The 21660-nt window shown below is 27.4% G+C and overlaps 1 protein-coding gene across 1 annotated transcript in view; it reads left to right on the top strand.

Moving 5' to 3' along the window:
- Nucleotides 1-5143: 5143 nt before the first annotated feature.
- The window catches only part of LOC105843087 (fatty acid 2-hydroxylase), a 32023-nt gene continuing 15506 nt past the window's right edge, over nucleotides 5144-21660 (top strand). The window contains exon 1 of the mRNA XM_065820297.1: nucleotides 5144-5560. Coding sequence (XP_065676369.1) covers nucleotides 5276-5560 — 285 coding nt within the window. The 5' untranslated portion in view covers nucleotides 5144-5275. The remainder of the gene's footprint in view (nucleotides 5561-21660) is intronic.

Genomic DNA, 21660 nt, shown 5'->3' with positions numbered 1-21660 from the left:
GTGATTTTACATTTTTCTGCTACCTGTACTTTTGGGCTGCTGTTCTTGAGAAAGTTAATATTACTCAGCAGCGTCTTCAGAATAAAGGCTTAATTTTTAACAAAGTGGTTACTAAGCTAGATCCATTAAGACTTTTTTTGCAGGAGAAGCGTAGTCACTTAGTGGAGCAAGCAATTGAACAGACTTTTAAAATCAGACCAATATGGAATTCCATTTGCTTTAAGAAAAAAATGGCAGAGAAATAACTAAGAAAGTGCTAAGCCCACTTTGCATTGATCTTTTTCATTCTGAACTCCAGACTAGGTCAGCGGGGATCAAGAATGTAGCAAACTTGTTTGAAGCCGTTAAAACTAAGATCTTCTATCAGCAACCGTAAAAGAGTTGCTGGTGTCAGTTCTAAAACTGACCACTTTCTATGAAAAATTATCCAAAGTTGACCTTTTAAGAGAAATAACAAGGCTGAGAAGGCACTCGAATGCAGCAAATATCGATCCCCACGAAGCTACAGACCGGTCAGTATTTGATGTTTTAAAGTTGATAGCTTAATGGGACTTCCCTGAGTCTCTCCCAATACTCGTACTAAGCCTACAACTATTTCTTACAATCTGCATGTCTGTGGCTTTGTGTGACAGGAGCTTTTCAAAATTGAAACCCAGGACAGTCAAGCCTTTTTAATCAGGCTCTATTATCAATTGAAAGTGATATGATAAAAGATAATGATTTTGATGAAATGATTGACAAGTTTGCTGCTTTAAAGACCAGGAAAAGTTTTGATAAAATAAAGTTGTTAAATAACTGTTAAATAACTGAACTTTGTCACATAGTTCTTAATTTATATTTTATCTGAAACTTTGAAGTTAAATAGTTTAAATGTTTTTTAATGCCCTTATCAACTTACTGACTTATTTCACAAACATTTTTTTAAACGATTACACATGATTGGAGCCTGGGAACAAAAAAGCCCTGATATTTTTGCCCCTCCCTGCCCCAATGGGCCAACAATCCATGCTCACTAAATAAAGATAAACATGATGAAGTTGTTGTTAGGTTAGCTAACATCTGTGATCCATCACTGTTACCGCATGTCATATGGTTTACATAAACCTGATTCACGAGCAATTCTGATAGATCAATCGCTGGTTATCAACTATATCGTATGGGCAGAATTGGCAGAGGAAGTGGTGTTGCCATCTACATCAAGGATAGTATTGTAGCTGAGAAAAATAATGTTGCATAACTTAACTCGCCCAAAATTGAACAAATATGGCGTGTGATCAAAATTGGGAAAGATATCATTCTCATCGGTTGTATTTATCGTCCTCACGACTACGACGATGACTAATTTGTTTGTGTTTTAACTACCATATTAGCAGCAAAAAGAGTTCTTCAAAAACTTGGCTGCTCGTCAATGCTTCTTTATAGAGATTTCAATTTTAATGAAACATTTTACAAATCCATCGAAGAGCACACTCTATATAACGTATATCCGGCCACATCAAGAATTCGCCATTCAAGCCTGGTCCCCGTATCTAGAAACAGACATTAAGTTACTTGAGAATGTTCAAGACCGCGTCACTAAGACAATATCATTCATCAGCCATATTGATAAAACAAAGTGTCTTAAGATACTCAAACTTACCACCCTCAAAAATTCAAGATTTTCAACAACATTAATGAAGTTCATTTTTTGGTCCCACAGCACCAACTAATTGGGCGTGAGGTGTACAACCTGCGCGGCTATGACAAGCAACTCAACCGTCAAATCGTAAGAGGACGTGAGGAGAGATCAAACTTGCGGTCCATTGGAATTCTCTCACACAGCACACTGCAAACGCTCCAACTTTGAATACATTTAAAAATCGTATTTCGATGTGATAAACTGTTAAATCAGCATAGAGACTCCTGGAAAAGTCTCTTCATCAAATTAATAATTTAACATTTAAATATATACGTATATATATTTTTTATTACTGCTACGGCATTTTGCCGTTAACATTAATTTGGTTACTGATTTGCGGTTAACATTAACGTATTAATTTGGTTACTGATTGTATCAAACTCATATATATATATATATATATATATATATATATATATATATATATATATATATATATATATATATATATATATATATATATATATATGATATGTATATATATGTATATATATATGCATATATATATATATTTATATGTGTATATATATGCATATATATATATATATATATGCATATATATGCATATATATATATATATATATATATATGCATATATATGCATATATATATATATATATATAAAAGGTACTTCACAGTTTTTGACGAAGTTAATATTTTTCCATTAATGTTAAAAGTGCATTGTTCCTTGTTTTTTTGGGTTTTGGTTTTAAAGATAACTATTTTAGTTTTTGTAGCGTTTAGTGAAATTTTATTTGCTCTGAGCCAATTAATAAAAGAAAATATGGCCTCATTAGTTTTTAACTGCATTTTTTCAAGCGAATCTTCAACAATTAACAGGCTAGTGTCATCGGCGAAATGGTATGTTAAAACATTATTAATGCAGGTGTTTAGTTCGTTGATGTATACAAGGAAAAGCAGAGGCCCCAATATTGACCCTTGTGGGACTCCCGAAATTATAGTTTTGGCTATTGAGGATGTTTCCTTAACTGTAACGTATTGAAGTCTGTTATTTAAGTAGGATTTAAACCATTTAAGTGGAATTCCACGTACACCATAGTATTGTAATTTTAGCAAGAAGAACATCGTGATTTACTGTGTCGAATGCTTTTTGCACGTCAAGGAAAACACCACAAACAAACTTATTTTTATCAAGGGCGTTTCTTAAAGTTTCTGTAAAATCAATTAGCGCATGTGTAGTAGAATGATTACATCTAAATCCGTATTGTAATTTATGAAAGCAATTAAAGGTATCAAAAAAGCTGTACAGTCTCTTGTACATAGTTTTTTCAAATATTTTTCCGATGTTGGATAACAAAGAAATAGGTCTGTAATTAGATGGTTCAAGCTTTGACCCATTTTTGTGAATTGGAATAATGTTAGAAATCTTAAAAACGTCAGGAAAAATTCCTTTTTTAAATGAGTTATTAACCATTTTAGAGATTGGTTCAGATATAATTTTTGAAGATAGTTTAAGAATTGAAGTGGGAAGGCTATTAGGGCCAATACTTTTCCTATCATTCATCACGGAAATAATTGCTTCAATTTCTTCTTTTGTAACAGGTGAAAGGAAAAATGAGTTAAAATTTGGGATTTTAAGAAAATCGTTAAATTTATTAATTGAAGGTTCAATTTTTTCAGAAATATTCATTGATATATTTAAAAAATAATCATTAAATGAATTAGCAATAGTTTTATTATCGATAATTAAGTTGTTGTTAATGACAGTGTTGTTAGAGACAGTGCAGAGAGTTCCGGAATGGCGGACGATTTTTTATAACGAATTTTAGAAATAAATTAAAAAAAAAAAGAAAGATAAAGAAAAAAGAATAAAATAAGAAAAATAAATAAAATAAAAATAAAGAAATAAAATATAAAATAAAGAGAATGAAGAAAAGAAAAAAAAGGTATAAAAAAGCAAAAACTGAAAAAAAAATTAAAAACCAAACCAAACAAATTAAAAAAAGAAAAAAATTAGATAAGAAAAAGACAAAAAAACAAAGTTAAAAGAAAAAAAACATTTGAAAATGGAAAGTAATTAAAAAGAATTTTAAAAATATATAAAAATTGTGAATAAAAACGAATTTTATAATTTTTATCATAATTATATTTAATGTGCCTTAAGACAAATTAAATAAAACACAAAAAAAAATTACATAAATTTAACCATCAAGAATAAGCCAATAAAGACTAATCATTTTACTATTTCCTCACTCCTGAGCAATTTCTAAAATGTGACAACTGACCTTTGACTTCTGAGGTACAGATACATATATATATATATATATATATATATATATATATATATATATATATATATATATATATATATATATATATATATATATATATATATATATATATATATATATATATATATATATATATATATATATAATATATATATATATATATATATATATATATATATATATATATATAAATATATATATATGTATATATATATATATATATATATATATATATATATATATATATATATATATATATATATATATATATATATATATATATATATATATACACACACATATATACATATATATAATTTTCACAACCTTATCAAGATAATTAATCTAAGGGCGCTTATTACAATTTGATTGGAATTAGAAGGCATAACTGTGGAATATTCGAACCTGAAATTTTTCTTTATTGTATTTTTAAAATCGTAATTTACGTTTCAAATTGGCGGTATTTTAAAAGTTTTAAATAAAGCGTTGTCAAGAAATACTGAATATTTCGAACGAATTTTTGTATCTTTTTTTTCAGACATATTAAACTACGCGGTTTAAACATCTTTCCTCAAGCATTAAAAAAACGTCAAAAGTAAATATTCAAAATAAAATAAGTCAAAAAGTAAAACGAAAAAAGTAAAATTCTGCTTATACTTTATTAAAAATATTTATGATACTTTTGAACTTTTATAAATTTTTATTTAAAAAAGTAGCTTTTGTTTATAAAAAAGTTTTATTGAATTATTTGATTTAAAAAGAAGTTATTCCTTTAAATATTACTTTATTATCTTCTGTTTAAGTGTTTTGCGATACAAAACACTTAAATTTAATGTATTAAAATGTAGTTAATTATGCTATGTAGTTAACTTTTGATAAAAACAATTCTAGCAACCCTGCTGCAGTTATTTTTAATCGTAAACCAATGTTATTATTTTTTATTTTTTTAAATTGTGACGCTTAGGATGGCAGAAATGTATAGTTTCCTAATTCGTCTATTCATAGAAACATTTAGTAATTAGCGCATCTAAGACGTTTGAGTTCAATAAACACTTTCAATCGTTCATAATTAATATAATATCGAGTTTAGCAAAAATTTTTGATGTTTTTAAACAGATTTCAAGGACTATTTGTTGTTGTTACTGTTGCACGTTTTGTTACAAAGAATTTTATTTTCTCGTTTTTAATATGATTCTTTTGTCATTAAATTGGCAATTTTCTTTTGTGAATTATTTTGTGAAGTATGTATTTATGTGATTATTTTTTTAATGAAAACGTGTTTCTTATGAATTTGAATATAGTCAAGTAGAGAATTTATTATTACCACTTATTCAATGATTTAATTATGGCTCCGTCTTCTAACAATTTTTCTGCAAGATTTAAAACTTTTACTTACAACGAAATTAAAAAACACTGCAGCGCACAAGATTGTTGGATTATTGAGAGTGGTAAAGTATACGACATCACTCGTTTCCTAAACCAACATCCTGGTGGCGAAAACCTGATTTTATCTCATGCTGGAAATGATATCACACACTACTTACAAGATAAAACTATACATTTGCACTCCAAAAGCGCGTTAAACTTATTAAAAGACTTCCAGATCGGTGAAGTGGAAGATAATATCACGGTAACGAATTTTTTCTTAATACATGAACGTTCATATTTAATTTTGCAATTTCTTAGAAAAAAAGTTTGCTGAAAGTTATTATGCAAAAAATATCTTAACCTACGCAAATTTTTCATCGCGGTTTTTGTTTATCGGTCGTTTTGTTTATACACAATTTAAAGCCCAAATTATAGTGCTTAGAGGTTCGCATTTGGGCTCTCTTAAAAGACATAGATGATAGAGTTCTATTATTTATACCTTGAATATATAGATAATAGAGTCTGAGGATTGTTTTGTCGGCCTAGGATTTTTTCCCCGTCTCCTATATCAGCTCTTAATTGCGAACACTATGCACATTTATAACCTATGTACACTATGCACAGGGCTTATGTACACTATGTATATTTAAGGACAGTTTCTATTTTTTTAATTTTATTTTTAAAATAACAATGCATTCCCAAAGCTTACTCAAGAATGTATTTTTAAGTGCTCTTTTTTTATGATAAACATTACAAATATAAGTCTTGTCACAGAGCAACACGGGTAAGCATTTAATGGGAAAATTGTTAGAATTCCTTTACAATCTTACTTTAGTAGCTATCGAACCTCATACTTTTTTTTCAAAAATTAAAACTCCACTTGTAAAAAAATTGTAACACCACATGTAAAAAAATTGAAACACCAGATCTAAAAAAGCTGAAGTATGTTATTGACAATTTATTTGACGTCAAAAAGACGTGCATTAAAAAAATAAAATATTTTACATATATGTTATAAAAAAAAATATTGATAATAATCTTTGTCCGATTTTACACAATCTGTCCCATATGTTCAATCCTATATAATTCGTCTACTCAGACGAATTATATAGGATCGAACAAATTAATATGATATTAATATGTGATATTAATATATAATAATAATATAATATATATTATTATTAATATATATTATATTAATATTAATATATAATATTAATATAAGATATATTAATATAACATTAATATATTAATATAACACTAATATATTTATATAATATTAATATATGATATTAATATATAATATATGATATTATGAACATATTATTATATGATATTAATATAATTCTACATGTGGCTCTATAGCCACAATCAACACAACTTACTTTGGAGAAAGAAGGATAGAAAGGAACTTATAAATATTGAGTCTTCCTAGTTGCAGTATCACAAAAATGCTATGTCCTGATCTGCAAAATAGGTTAATGCCAAGATGGAGATTTAGTTGTAAAAAATTGCTACAACAGTAGTACAAATTATAAATAAAGTATAAGGAAGTTAAACAACTTTAAAACTTGATTTGTTTAAAATGTGCGTTAAAGTGTGTGTATCTATCGAAAAATTTCCGCACTTTATTTCTGCGTTTTACGTTTTCGCATTCCTCATTTTATTCTCAACTGTCTTATGTTTAGAAAATAAGTAGCTGTTGTATGCATTTTTGTTTTTATATTTATTAAAGTTTTTTTCAACAAAAATTGATATATTCTCTTTTTATAAAAATTGATATACTTATCTTTTAATTTTAAAAATTAAATAACAAAAATTTGCTAAGTTCTTTAAATTCAAAGAATAAAAAAATCAAAGTTATTAAAATGACTGCTTCGAAGATACATTAGTTAGGGTTAACCAAATGGTTTAAACCGATGGTTTAAACCCATCAAAAAAATATCAACTTTGGATCTAATCTTTCTGAAAATGAAAATGAAGCTGCAATGACCTTTAGAGATAAAGAATATAAGAACTTGTAACCAATAATATTCAAGTTAAAAACCAAATCTTCTCCGTTCGATAAAAGTTATTTGTATAGTGAATCTGTTTTAAAAATATGTATCATCAATATAACGGTGGAAATCTCTAAAATCTTTGGACTGCAACATTATGGATATTGAAGGTTTGTTAAACGCACCAGCTTCTAGTGCTGGAATTGAAAGAATTTTTTTAACTTTTAGACTTGTTCATTCCAAGATAAGAAACAAGATGGAAGTAGTAAAAACGGTAAACCTTGTTTTTATATACAGAACATTAAATAATGATGTATTGGTTGATGAATTACTAGAATGATTACTAGATGAATTAGTAGAAAATTTACTGAAGTGAAATAACTGGGTTTTTTTTATTGAAAAAGTTGACTAAACATGTTTGTTTTTTTTAAAAAAGGAGTTTAAGGTGGTAGGAATGGAAAAAACCTAATTCTTTTAAAAACTATTATTATTTCTTAAGAACTTCTAAAAAAATTTGAATTCATGTTAATAATCATTTGGCTTTTTTTTTTATTAACTTGCCTCGCCTACCCATACTTATATAAAATAATAAGGAAATTTCAAAGCACAACACAAAATTTAATCAACAAGTCACAATGAATTTTTGTTTGTTTGTTCTTCAACAATAGATAATTCATTTGAACTAAAACAGCATATGAAATCTTAATAGAATAAAAAATATCCATCTTTCCCCCCAAAAAATTACCAAATTGTGAATAAAAAACAAATAATATGCAATAAATACATTTAATTGTTATAAGGGGTTAGTTCATATGAATTTTATATGTATACTGAAGATACTGTGAAAATTTATTTAAAAAGTAAATTGAATTTTTCTAACCTGTGATGGTGGGTTTTGAAGTTACAAAATCTTGCAAAAAATCAAAGTTCAATCAAGTTGTAATATATTTAAAAATGTATATACATGACGTTTAAAACCCTCTTGATACATAAAATGATCTTTTTTTTATTGCTCTGAAACTTTTTCTTCTATTTTTTACTTTCTCACTTGTCTTTATATCCATGCTCTTTACACGTGAAATAATTTGTTCATAAGATTTAGAGTTTGTAACAACGCCCAAATAAAAGTAAAATATTTTTAACACCTTCATTGTAGTGTAAAATTGCTGAATTAATACTCGCTTCAAATATTTGTTTACAAACAAATATGTTTTTAGGGCAACGAGGCCAAACCAATGCATTAAGACTTGCATTTTGGGCCTGCCCATGTACGCATTTTAACAGTAATTCTTCATTTGATAGATCTTTAAACACTAGTTTTAAAAGGTTACTAATCCATAATAGTAAATTAATATATTCTTTATACTTTGAAGTATTATGTAATTTGTAATACTGATACTGACACCAACTTGTTTCAGTTCTTGGGCAAAAACAGTGTCTCTTGATTTGAATATCCAATACAGTGAAATAAAATAGCCCATATTGCGTTTTTCATGGCATAAATGTTATTTTTATTGCTTCTTATAGCTAAACCATAATAATTTTGCATTAATCACATTTTCTGTCAGTTTATTTTTTCCACCTAGTGGAGTCGACGTTCCTTTGTAACTTTTGATAAAATTTCGTAGCCGTGTACCAGTTCTTTTTTGTACATGTGCAACACACTCTAACTTTTCAGGAGTTATTTTATAGTCTTTATAGGGATCAGATTTTATTACTTCTTTATAAGATGAGCTATCTCCGTCTTCAAGATAATGAATATAAATAATATTATTATTTTTAATTGAACGTGCAAATATTTTTACAGCACCAGCTTCTTCCATTGACCCAGAAGAATGTTTATGATTTATATGACAGATATGTTGAGCTTTCAAAACATTGTATCGTGGTGAAGCTTTTTTATTTTTCCATATACTACAGCCCATGCAAAGTTTTGACATGCATTGCTTCATAATCAACGCAATTATCACCCACAATTAATGTTTAAGATTTTTCGATGTTTTTTAATTCTCGAGAAATGAGAAATTGAGAATGAGCTTCTCGAGAATTCTCGAGAAAGTTTGAGGAATGTCAAAATCGTAATTTTTTTTTAATTTTAATATAATTTATGTACATAAAATGTATATGGACAAACATTGGATTAAAAAAACAGCAGAGTAACAAACTTTTCTTATATTAATTGACTTATATTAAGTCAATTAATATAAGAAAAAAATGGTATAAAAATATGACGAAAAAAAGATATACTCTAAAATATACAAGTGTAAGGATTTTTTAATTGTTATTTATTAGTTAATTTATGTAACACAAAAATACTAGTACAAAAGTGTGAAACGAAAACAACAGATAGACAAATTATAAGCACATAAATAATAATTTTTATTTATTGTTTTTGAAGTAATATTTTAAAAAGCATAGCGCATTCAATGACGTGAATGATAATCTATTTCTTTTTTTTTGTAACAAAATCATTAGTAGTCGAGAAATTACGTTCGTTTTGCGTTGAACTTGGTTTTTTTGTAGATAATGCATCTTTTAGATTTTCCAAATTTTGTGACCTTATTGCAGTTAATTGGAATATGCTGCATTCTTTTTTAAGTGTCTGATAAAGATTCTGGTTTTCGTTACCGCAACGTTGGCGCGGCATAATTTATTTTGTTGTATTTGTTATAGCTAAATTTAGTTGTTCTTTAAGTGATAGCTCAGTGTTGACATTGCTGCTAGTGATGTTTCTTCAGTTAGATCTTTTTCGGAATCGGATGACCCATACAATCTATCGAATATTTCTCTAGCAGTTTTATAAATATCATTTTTTGACGAAGATTTCAAAGAAGAAGTAGAATATATTTGTTGGGTTATGTAAAAATTTGTATAAAGATACAACATTATCATTTCTCCTTTTACTTATTTCTTCTTTGATATTCTTTAAGAATTCTCTAATTATTTAATTCTTTCTACATTTTTCCTCTAATTTATTAAATAAAAATTTTAAGGCTCCTTCGGGCGTTAAAATTGTTGCATCTCCTGGACTTAAAGCTTCTACAGTTGTTCGTGTTGGTTCTAATCCAGCTAATAAAATTTCGGTCATTTGTATGTAATTATCTTTCCACAAATGGTTTAAATTTAGTTCACTTAATGCCATTTGCACACAGTTTTTGATTTTTAAGAACAGTTTCACCATTGTTTCAATAGTATTCCAGCGTATTTTTCAGTCTAGTAGCAAAGCAAATTCTTTTTGTACTTGGTCTTTTACATATTTTTGTAAAACTCCATTTTTCACTGGAGAATTTTTAAAGAGTTTTACAATTTTCCGTATTCCTACAATTGCATCTTTAATTTAGGATTTAAGTTGAAAGTTTTTGCTACGTAACACATCAATTTCCAAATTAAAGTCATCTTCTGTACTTCCAATGCTAGCACCATTTATTTCTACGGATTTGTTTATTTCATTTTTCGGTTCAGCGTAAAATGTTTTCAAAACTGCTAGATGTATGGCATGATTGTAGCATAATTGCTGCAAGGCAGGCGATAATCTACCAAGTTTCTTCATAACCGCAGCACCATCGCTCATAACAGCCACAATATCTTCTTGTAAAGATAGACCAAATTCTTCTAATTTTTGCGACAATATTTCCAAAGTTATTTATGATGTACAACTTCCTTCGATAAAAATCAAACCAAGGTTAAATGAATTATTTTCATTATTTCTGTATAAATAAACACCCATGAATCTACGATTTTTATCGCTTGTCCATTCGTCAATAGATACGCTGAACTTTCTTTCTTTGTTCTTTAGTTTCTTATAATCTGTACTATCTTTTCTTTCTTGCTATGGTAAAATTCCACCATTATTTGTCTCACCTCAGAAGGCTTTTGAGTTAATCTGAATCCTTTGGCGTTCATACTTTGCTGTATAAATTCACTTTTAGTAATTTTATTGAACGATATACCGTCCTCAGCAGCCAATTTAGAAATCAATTCAGCCAAGGTTGGTCGTTTTACAAATTTTAAAATAGTTTGATTAGTTAGATTTTCAACTTTATTCCGTATATTTTGATGAGACGTAGAACTTTCTAATACGCGAGTGTATTTGTGGACATTTTCGAGATGTCTCCGCATACCAATCGTTGCTAAACCTTTGCATAATAATTTTCTTGTACATAAATTGCAATGTGTCTCATCGTTGTTTATTTTAAAACAAGACTTAACATCTTTTTAAGTCTTGCCCTTGCCGTTGTTGCTCATTTTTTCAATAAAAACTAGAATAAATAAATAAATAAATGAAATAAACTACAGATAACTTTTTGTAAGATCGTTTGAAAGAATCAGACAAATCATGAATTTCCTAAAAAATTTAATCGTTCTTTTCTTATATAAAATATAAAATATTGCAATAAATTATTACTTAAAAACTCTTGCTATCATAGTATTAGTATTTAATGTTAAAATTTAATGTTAATTTTTTTCTTGAGAATTTTTATTCAATTTCTCGAGAATTGAAAAATAAAAATAATGATTTTTTCTCGAGAAATTCTCGAGAAAGTATTCAAGATTAAACACTAACCACAATTGCACTTACAAATCCATTAAGGGAGGTATGGCCGCGTCATTACCATGCACCATCAATCTTAACATGCTTCATTATTGGTTTATTGTTATCAATATGGTTATCTTTCATTTCCATTGTGGCACATTTCGTACTTTCTTTAGCAGTTTTATCGTATTTGATATTTCTATAATTAGTTTGCTAAATAGAGTGGCTGTCAAACTGTAAATTCATACGGCGACTAAAGTTTTTCATAGATTGATACCCTTCACCTATTTCTCTAAATCCAATTATCATTCGTGTGTTTGCTTTAAATTTTTTCCTACCCTGAGCTGTATTTCAGTTCAATTTACTACTCTGCTTAGAAGAATATAAGTTTTCCATTCACATAAACTACACTTGACTTCAAGGTGATAGGTAAAACCCATGGAATTGCAAGATGAGATTTTTTCATTACGAAAGAGAGGCAATTAAACAAAAATAAGTTTTTATTATTCCTGTAATTTTTTCTTAAAAGTAAATATTTTTTTGAAATAGGCATTTGATTTGTGATTTTTTTTTTAATGAAACAATTTAAATCGGTATTTTGCAAAAACTAACGAAATTTTTGGACTACATAACTGCTAACAAAATAATAGTCGGAAAATCTTTAATTCCTACCATCAAATTAAAACAAAAGAATTATTTAATTTGGTCAACGAAAAACCTGTGCAGTACTTTGCTATAAAAAAGCTTTGCTGCCTTATTATTAGAAATGATATTAAACTTGTTCAATTCCCAAAACATTTGAAATACGTTCAGAACGTTTTTTTGGGACCAAATTCCATGCTGGGTTAAATTTCTTAGTTAAATTAATGTATATTTCTTTAATTCAGAGAGAGGGTGAGGTCGTTAAAAGCATATCACAGGTCAACAAAAAAAATATTTTTTTCTGGTGCCGAGCAAACAATTTGTTTCTTGTATAGCATTTCTCATTTTGATTTCAAATATGCAACTCTTTTTTTACCATCACGTCAAGTTGTAAAGATATTTAGGCTCAAATCTTAAGTATTTAGAGTAAAGTCCCTAATATTGTCGAAAAAAAAGTTATTCAAAAGTGTGTCAACCTGGGGTTCAAAAGAAGCGTATTTTCATAGAGATTTTAAAAACGTTATTCATTTGTAATAGAAATAAGTATTTTTTGTATTATTGCTAAATAACATTTTGTTGAAATTTTTATTAGAGTCTTTAGCATTTTTTCTCATAATTTTTTTGTCAATAAATTTTAAGGAAAAATATTTATGTTTTCTAAAATCTCTATGAAAATACGCTTCTTTTGAGACCCAGGTTGACATACTTTTGAATAACTTTTTTTTCGACAATATCAGGGACTTTTCCCCAAATACTAAAGATTTGAACCTAAATATCTTTACAACTTGACGTGATGGTAAAAAATGAGTTGCATATTTGAAATCAAAAAGAGAAATGCTATACAAAAATCAATTTGTTTGCTCGGCACCAGAAAAAAAATTTTTTTTGTTGACCTGTGTATATTATGAAATAATTAAATTGACAGAATTATTTATGCACTGGCGTAAACGAGTGCACGCACATCTACGAGTTATATTTATTATTAAGTATACATAGATGTATATATATGTATATCCACAAGTATATTAATTACCTCTAAGTATATTAATTAACTTAAATTAACATCTAAGCATAGGATCTTTTTTCTGTATGTGGCCCTGTGTTTACCAACTTCGCTAAAAAGAAAGAATGAAGCATATAGTTATTTTGTAGCGTCTATTTAGTTGGCACGTTTACATTTTTCCTTATAAACATATTTCAACATAAATAGAACTTTATTATATCGTAACACTTTTATCTAATGTCGAGTTTGTTGAGACAAAGGTTGCCCTAACTGTTGGGCGTTCCTAATCGGTAATATAAAGTTATATAACAAGTGACAACAAAATTCAATTATAATTAAATCCAAATATAATTATAAAAACATATAAACAGCCATTAAGCAATCAAATAGTTTCAATTTTCATCATATCATAGTGTTTTCTACTGCCAATATCAAATAATAATTCAATTTCACGGTAGTTTTAGGGTATCTTTAAATAATCTTATCCCACGGTTATCAAAATACGATAGTAAAACGTTAGTAAAACGCCAATTGTGAGTTGTTTTTAGGTTAAGCAGTATTTTATTAAAATAAATTTCAGTTAAGCTAAAGTTAGTCGACCAATTATGTTGAACTTAAAAGTTTGTTAACTAATTTCAGTAGAAATTAAAATTACCCTCAACTCCCTAAATATTGTTATTGTAGCAACAAGTATTTTCATATAAGTACAAGTTTTAAATATTTTTCCTAACTCAATATAGTTTTTGTGCAAAGTCTATTTATTTAATTTGTTTAAATTTCAAAAAAGAACATTCTGATTTATGTTATATTTTTTATTTTTTTTTTCGTTTTTTTTGTTTTTGCACAGTAGAACTTAGCTTTCTTTTAAACATTTTTTTGAATTCAATACAACCATTTAATATAATAAAATAAATGGGATAATAATCATGATTTTAATCATAATCAGAGACCACTTAATGGCCTCTAGTAATGAATAAAAGTAATGTTTGCCTCATCCACCAAACCTCAAATATGAAAATAAGTTTTTACATTCCTTGATTTGCTACATTAAAAACACTAATATTGATAAATCATATATTCTTTTCTGATGGCTATACAGTTTTTTTTACTTTTTTTTTAAATACAACTTTTACTGAGCGTTGTACAGTGTGTCACGAAGTTTTTGAAGTAAAAATATATATGAAATATAATTGTATTAAACATGAATTACTTAGAGGTATGTTTATTTTAGTTTTTATATTTTACCGGAAGAATTACATCATGCAATGCTTACAGTGTAGTCATTCAATCCAAAAGAAAACAATCTCTAATATAAACAAAAAGCTTGTGTCAAAAATAAGCTGCTTAATTAGAGTTTAGAAGATAGGAGAAATGAATGGAGAAAAAGCATTGATAATATTGTGTGTTCGTTATAAAATTTAAACATTTCAGAATGTGATATATTTTTATCTACAGTAGATAAAAATAGATCTATACATGGATCCATTACCTGATGCCACATTGCACATAATGTGGTGATGTGCGTATTAAACGTGTTATAACTGTTGTTTTTTTAAAGTTGTTAAAAACAAAGTTATCAGCAATATACACCATAAATGAAAACCCAGATAAACTTAGGCAAAAGGGCTTCTGTATAAAACGCATTTTACCTGAAATTATAGCAACTGATTGTCAAAGAATGCGAAATCAAGTTCATATATGTACGCTAAAATCTGAGCGTTTTGGGGTATATATAATAGTTCTAGAGCCTTTCCCTTAAATATAAGCATTAAAAAAAATTGTCATTGCAAAATAAGATGGTGAACTTAACTGTTTTAATGTACACGGAAACGTTGGTTGTTAAAAATAGTATGATAATCTGATGTTGATATATTGTTACATTGATATGTTAAGTGAACAAAAACGTCAAAATTCGTCGAGCTTAAAGCGCGTACGCATGTTTGGAGGAGTGGATTACTAAAAAAAGTATTAATCCTTTAAAGGGGAGAAGGGGTGTTTAAGACAACGAGTACGTAGGCGGTTGGACTATATAAAAATTTAGTTTTAGGATCTCTCCTAAAATTGGATTTCTTTTTTTTTTTACAAAAACGTTGAATTTCACGAAGTTAAAAAAATCGATATTGTGTTATGTAACAGAAATATGACAAATTAATTTAATATTAAATATAATTAATCAATAAAATGACGAATTTATAATTTTTTTGTTTTTAGTGTTTTGAAAAGTTATGCGTTGGGTAAGGAAAGGAGGGGGTAATTTTTTTAAAAAAATAATGCGTACGTACGCAGAGAGAGGGTGAGGTCGTTAAAAGCATACAAGTGAGTACAAGGGGGTAAAGGGATCCTAAATTAGTGGTATGTACTTTATAGATGGCCCCTTGTGGACTTTAAAACATCTTAATTTAACCTAAGAAAACTATGACTTTTAATGTTAAATGAATCTCATCGAAGACAAAACTAATATACTGAATATTACTTTAACATGGCTTTGTACCCGGTATTTTACTTATAACATAAAAAATTATATAAAGTCATAAGCATTATAAATACTGTCAATAATATTGATCCCAGTGTCAATAATATTAATGGCACTGTCAATAATATTAGTGGCACTGCCAGTATGGATTCCAGTTCAACCTTTACGAATTATTAATTGACTTCATGTTGTCACTTTATTTTATGAACCTTTTGCTGTTAACAGTTTGTATTTATAGCTTATTTTCAGCATTTTTAGTCTTTTTAATCAGAGTGTTGTTATGCATGAACAAAAATATTGTATATATATTATTTATGCAAATGAATTTATTAATTTTAAATAATCTGAAGTAAAATTTTCAAAACAATTTCTGCAGTGTTTGGTATCAATATATTGTAATTTTAGGGTAGAACGGGGCCATATCAGGACATTGTAGTAGTTATGCCTAACGCCTTATATCGGGGCATAACGGTGAAGTTATGACTTAGGCCTTATATTTTCTCAAAAAATTACTTTTTTGCCAAAGGCTTTTTTGATAAAATATTTTAAATTAAATTAAGTGGTTCAACGACAAAAGATTTATTTTGAACAATGACTAATTTGCTTTATTCATAAAAAGTTTATTTTTCAGACAGCATTTTTTATCCTCTTTTAGAATCTCGTTTTAAAAAAAATATCTGGAATTGAACTTTTTGAATAGTATTAATTTTAGAAAAATGACTTTTGTGGGGCATATCTGGACAAAAAGTTATTTATATAATTAAGTATATTACTACCATTTCGTAATGCTATTTACAGTTTTATAATTTTATTTTCAATCTAATTATAATTTTTCTTATTTAAAAAAGCAATATTAGTAATAAATTCAAAAAAGTTGTTATTTTTATAACTTAACTTTGATTATTAATAGTGTTTAATGTAAACAACGATGGTAAGAGATTATATAAGTAAGATCAATCATCCAAAGTGGGATGAAATCCAGTTTTAGCTGTGAGTAAAAAGAAACTTTGAATCAGAAAAGCTGCTGATATATATTTAAGTTTGCTGATACATTATTAAGATACATTTAAATATTTTTTATCCAAAAAATTAAATTGATGCAAATAATAATTGTAAAATTGAGGGTAAAGAAACAGACAAGCAATTAAAACAGGGGAAATTTTTTTACTACAGAATATAAAACTATATATTGTAAGTTTATGAAAATATATTTTAAATAGATAAAGCTTTTAATACAATACTAGCTGAGATTGGACCTGTAAAAATATGGGTCTTCGTAAGTCAATTCCTAACCAAACTTTTTTATACTTTTTCTTTATATATCCTAGCTCTGATGCATATTTAAATTTGCTCTACATTGGCATATTACTAATAAAAATGCTGTCAAATAGTTATTTTTGTGCGATTTATTTTTTGTTTAATTTTAAATTTAGTAGTAGTTACTAATTTAATATATTCTAGTTTTGCCCTACCTAATTTTTAAAACAACTTCTTAAGTTTGTTTTTTTAAGAGTATTTTATAATAATACAGAAAAAGTTTTTTTTATTTTAGTTGTTTTATCTTTTTTGTGGTGTATGGGCGTATGGGCGTGTAGTTTAAATGGGTTTGTTACTTTTTTGAGAGTTTGATGTCTAAACATGTTTAAATGATAGATAGACTTATTTTTACTATTTTTAAAGCTTTACAATTAACGAATCACTGCTGATCTTTAACTGATCTGATCCCGTTTTGCCCCATCCATTTGTAAAATAAACTTTGCTAGTCTAGAGTTTCGTTACTTAGGTTGTCGCAGCAATAAATTTTAAGAATTTTTTCTTATGTTTTTTCTTATATCAATGAATTTTAGGAAAATTATAAAAAATAGTGTGGACTAAGATTAATTTATCCGCAATAAGCATTTGTTTTTTAGGTGTCCTTATATGCCCCGCTCTATCCTACAGACAAATAAATTTTCTCTTTGCTAAGTTAGCAACAATTCTGCATCTTTACTAAGGTGATTTATAACAAATGAAAATTTATAAAATTTTTTTTGCAACTTTTTAAAACGGTTACTGCAATAAAAATGTTGCAAAAATATCATATTTAAATATATGAAAGATTATTAGTTATTCAAACAAAACCCTTTTGTTTGAACTTTGTTTTAATATTAATAATTTCCAAGTTAAAATTTATACTAAAAAGTATTGAGGATGCCTTCTCAATAGCTAAAGTATTCACATATAAAAACGCTTCTGAATAAATTTAAAACAAATTTAGCTCAACTTCTGAAGTTAAGTAAAATTTGTTTTCAAGTCAACATGACAGACAAATGTATTTTAAATTGACGTCAGCTTGGATCTTAAAATAACAAATTTTCTTCTTTCTATGAAATATGACATGCATTTTTGATTCTGTGACGTAAATTGTTCTTAAATGTTTTATTTAGTGCAACTTTTTACTTCACAAGCAGTATTTATATGTTTCCAACCAATGAAAGACTATTCATACGTAATATGAAGTTTGATTTGTTTAAAACGTTCAATAAAAACGTGTTTGTGATTCCAAACAATTTAGTTGAATAAAGTTTAGTGTGTAGAGCGGTGAGCTAAGCAAGTGCTAAAACGTCTGGAGTTTCCCTCCTGCTCAGGGTAAAAAACGTCATTATTCAGGTCGTCTTTGAGATACCAACTTATTAAGTGCTAATACCCTAGACAGTAGGCTGGGTGAATAAAATTTTTAAATTTCTTATTTTCCGAGCATCTATAATAGTTGCTCTATAATAGTTTAATCAGATGTTGGAGAAGTACCTAAATTACAAACCCCAAACACTTAGTAAGAGGGGAAAGTGTTTTTATGAAAATTTAAATTAAGATTGAAGTTTATCGACAGAATTCAAAAATACATAGTAAAATCTTATGGCGTTCAGAAGTAGTGACCACGTAAGAAGTATAATTTTTTACCATAAAAGTCTCTTTCTACTACGATATAAGCAGTACCGTCCTTAGGGTGAGCAGCCGTTCCAGAGCAACCAAAACTTTTACTTATTATTAACAACTTATATTAACTCTCTTTAAAAAAATAAGTAAAAGGTCTTTTTAACTGTCGTTAAAAAATAAGAAAAAGTTTTGGTTAAATGAAAATAATATAATAATAATATACGTGCCAAAAATATCTGACCACCCGCGCAATAAGTTCAATTACTCTTTGGTGCTTAATAGAAGGGGGGGAGTTGGAATAAGCGGGGGGGGGGGGTTGGAAATATCACTAAAACTTAATAAGCAGGGGGGCTGGAATAAGCGGGGGAAGGGGGTTGGAAAATTTCGAGTTTTTTATATACTATATATATATTATAGTATTTTTTATATACTATATATATATTATAGTATTTTTTATATACTAAAAGTAATAACTAAGTAATGTTTTTGTTAATTATTAACATATATATTAGTGTCTGAAAAAAGTAAATATATAATAAAGAAGTACTAAAGTCCAAAGAAGAAATATATAACATTACAACGTATACAAGTAAATAAGTACAGTAAATGATATGACGTGCGATAGAAAGAAGAAAATTTCTTTTTTAATGAAAAATGGCGTAACGATAGAAAGTAGTAAATAGAACGTTCTTTTTTTTAAAACAAAGTTTTTTGAATGAATGATATTACGTAACGTAAGTAAGTAGTGAAAAAGAAAATTTTTATAAAAAATTGTCTTGTCTTCGATGGAATTTTTTCTAAAATTTAATAGCCGGGTGGGTTGGAATAAGAATGTCCTGGGTGGAAAATTTTTGAAAAATTAATTAGCGGGAGGGGGGGAGACGTCTATTAAGCACAAAAGAGTATTTAATAATTAAAAAACATATCAACAAGATTCTTCTTCGTTTAAACTGGAAAGCGTAAAGGGCTTCGATATCAAATTAAGGAAGTTCATACTGCATTAGTTGAACTAGTTTAGTTCACTAAGGATCCAAAAGCCAATAGTGAAACACAATTAGTGATGGATGAAATAAGTATTAATGAGTTTTTACTAGGATTTGGCATGATGTACTGTTTTCAATAAACAGTGTTAGCAAAAGCCTACAGGCTCAAACACAAAAGCCTACAGGCTCTACACCCAGAGTGTCACTCTGGGTGTAGAGCCAAATTTTAAATATGTCAGGGAGAGAAAGAAAAGAAGAATGTTTGAGTACGAGGGAAAAGATAATCGACGGCAGAATCTGCCGAGCGTGGAGTATTTTTTTAGTTATTGCAGATACTGCAGCACAGTCCTTGAAAAAAAGGTTTGAACAAATAACTAATTATGATACTATGTTTGGATATTTATATCATGTCAAAGAACTAAAAGCAGTAAAAAAAGAAAATTTTTTTCAAAAGTATAATGACCTAGAATCGTTTCTAAGTTTTGAAGAAGAAAAGGATTTTTGCGGAAATAGCGTTTTTTTTTAACTTTAGGTTCTTCGAGAATTTCTACCGGCTAAGACGGAAACAGCGGTGATTTCAAGATTTATTCACCAGATTCAAAACCAATTTCCAAACGCAATTATAGCGTATACGTGTATGTTTCTTGTCAGACAAAAATTATTATTTACTTTACATTATCAGGCCTATAATAACTTTAAGAACAAACTTTATTGTTATTATTCTAGGATATTTTATAAAGCGCTCAATCCTTTTTATAAACTTACACGAAATAAAAATAAGGATATATATATATATATATATATATATATATATATATATATATATATATATATATATATATATATATATATATATATATATATATATATATATTTATATACGTAGGCGAAGAAAGAATTTTTTGGTGTTCGAGATTTTAAGTTTCATAGTATTATCTATTAGCGTTTAAAAATTATTACCATATAAAATTTGTAACCCCCTCAAATTGAGGGGGGTTTAAACTTTATATGGTCATAATTTTTGAACGCTAAAATATTTTAAAATGAAATCTAAAATTTATCGATGAGTATAAGTCTAGTTAAGAATAGTACAAAAAATACTTCATCAACTTGTTGCTCTCACGTTTGGGGCAGGTGGGGCAAAAGTTTTGGGGCTTTTTTGTTCCCAGCCTTCAATCATAGCAATGTTTTGCAAACCCTCATTATTTGACATAAGTATAAACATATAAATGTTTGGAGTTTGCTCCATGTCTGGAAGTTACCTATCTCGAATACCAAAAAATTCTTTCTACGCCTCTGTATATATATATATATATATATATATATATATATATATATATATATATATATATATATATATATATATATATATATATATATATATATATATATATATATATATATATATATATATAAATTATGTCAGTGTATTCTACAAATAGAGTGCTCAATGTTCTTAAACAGAGCAATAATAAGTTAGTAAAAACACTTATCTAATTTTTTTTCTTCGACAGCTTGTTTCTCCATCAGTAGGTTCTTCAGGAAGAAATCTTCCTAAAAAAGAACCGACTGATGGAGAAACAAGTGTCCAAGAAAAAAATTAGTTAAGTGTTTTTACTAATTTATATATATATATATATATATATATATATATATATATATATATATATATATATATATATATATATATAATATATATGTTACTGTTACCCGCAGTACCAGGAATTAGCTAAATGCTAATGTTTATAATATAATTTAATATTGCAACTCTGAGTTTCATGTGTTATCACAATCATCAGGCAAGTAGTAAAAGT

Source organism: Hydra vulgaris, chromosome 15 (genome assembly GCF_038396675.1).
Source record: "Hydra vulgaris chromosome 15, alternate assembly HydraT2T_AEP".
NCBI lineage: Eukaryota > Metazoa > Cnidaria > Hydrozoa > Anthoathecata > Hydridae > Hydra > Hydra vulgaris.
The sequence above is the reverse complement of the archived record's forward strand: the minus strand, read 5'-3'. Positions and strand labels throughout refer to the sequence as shown.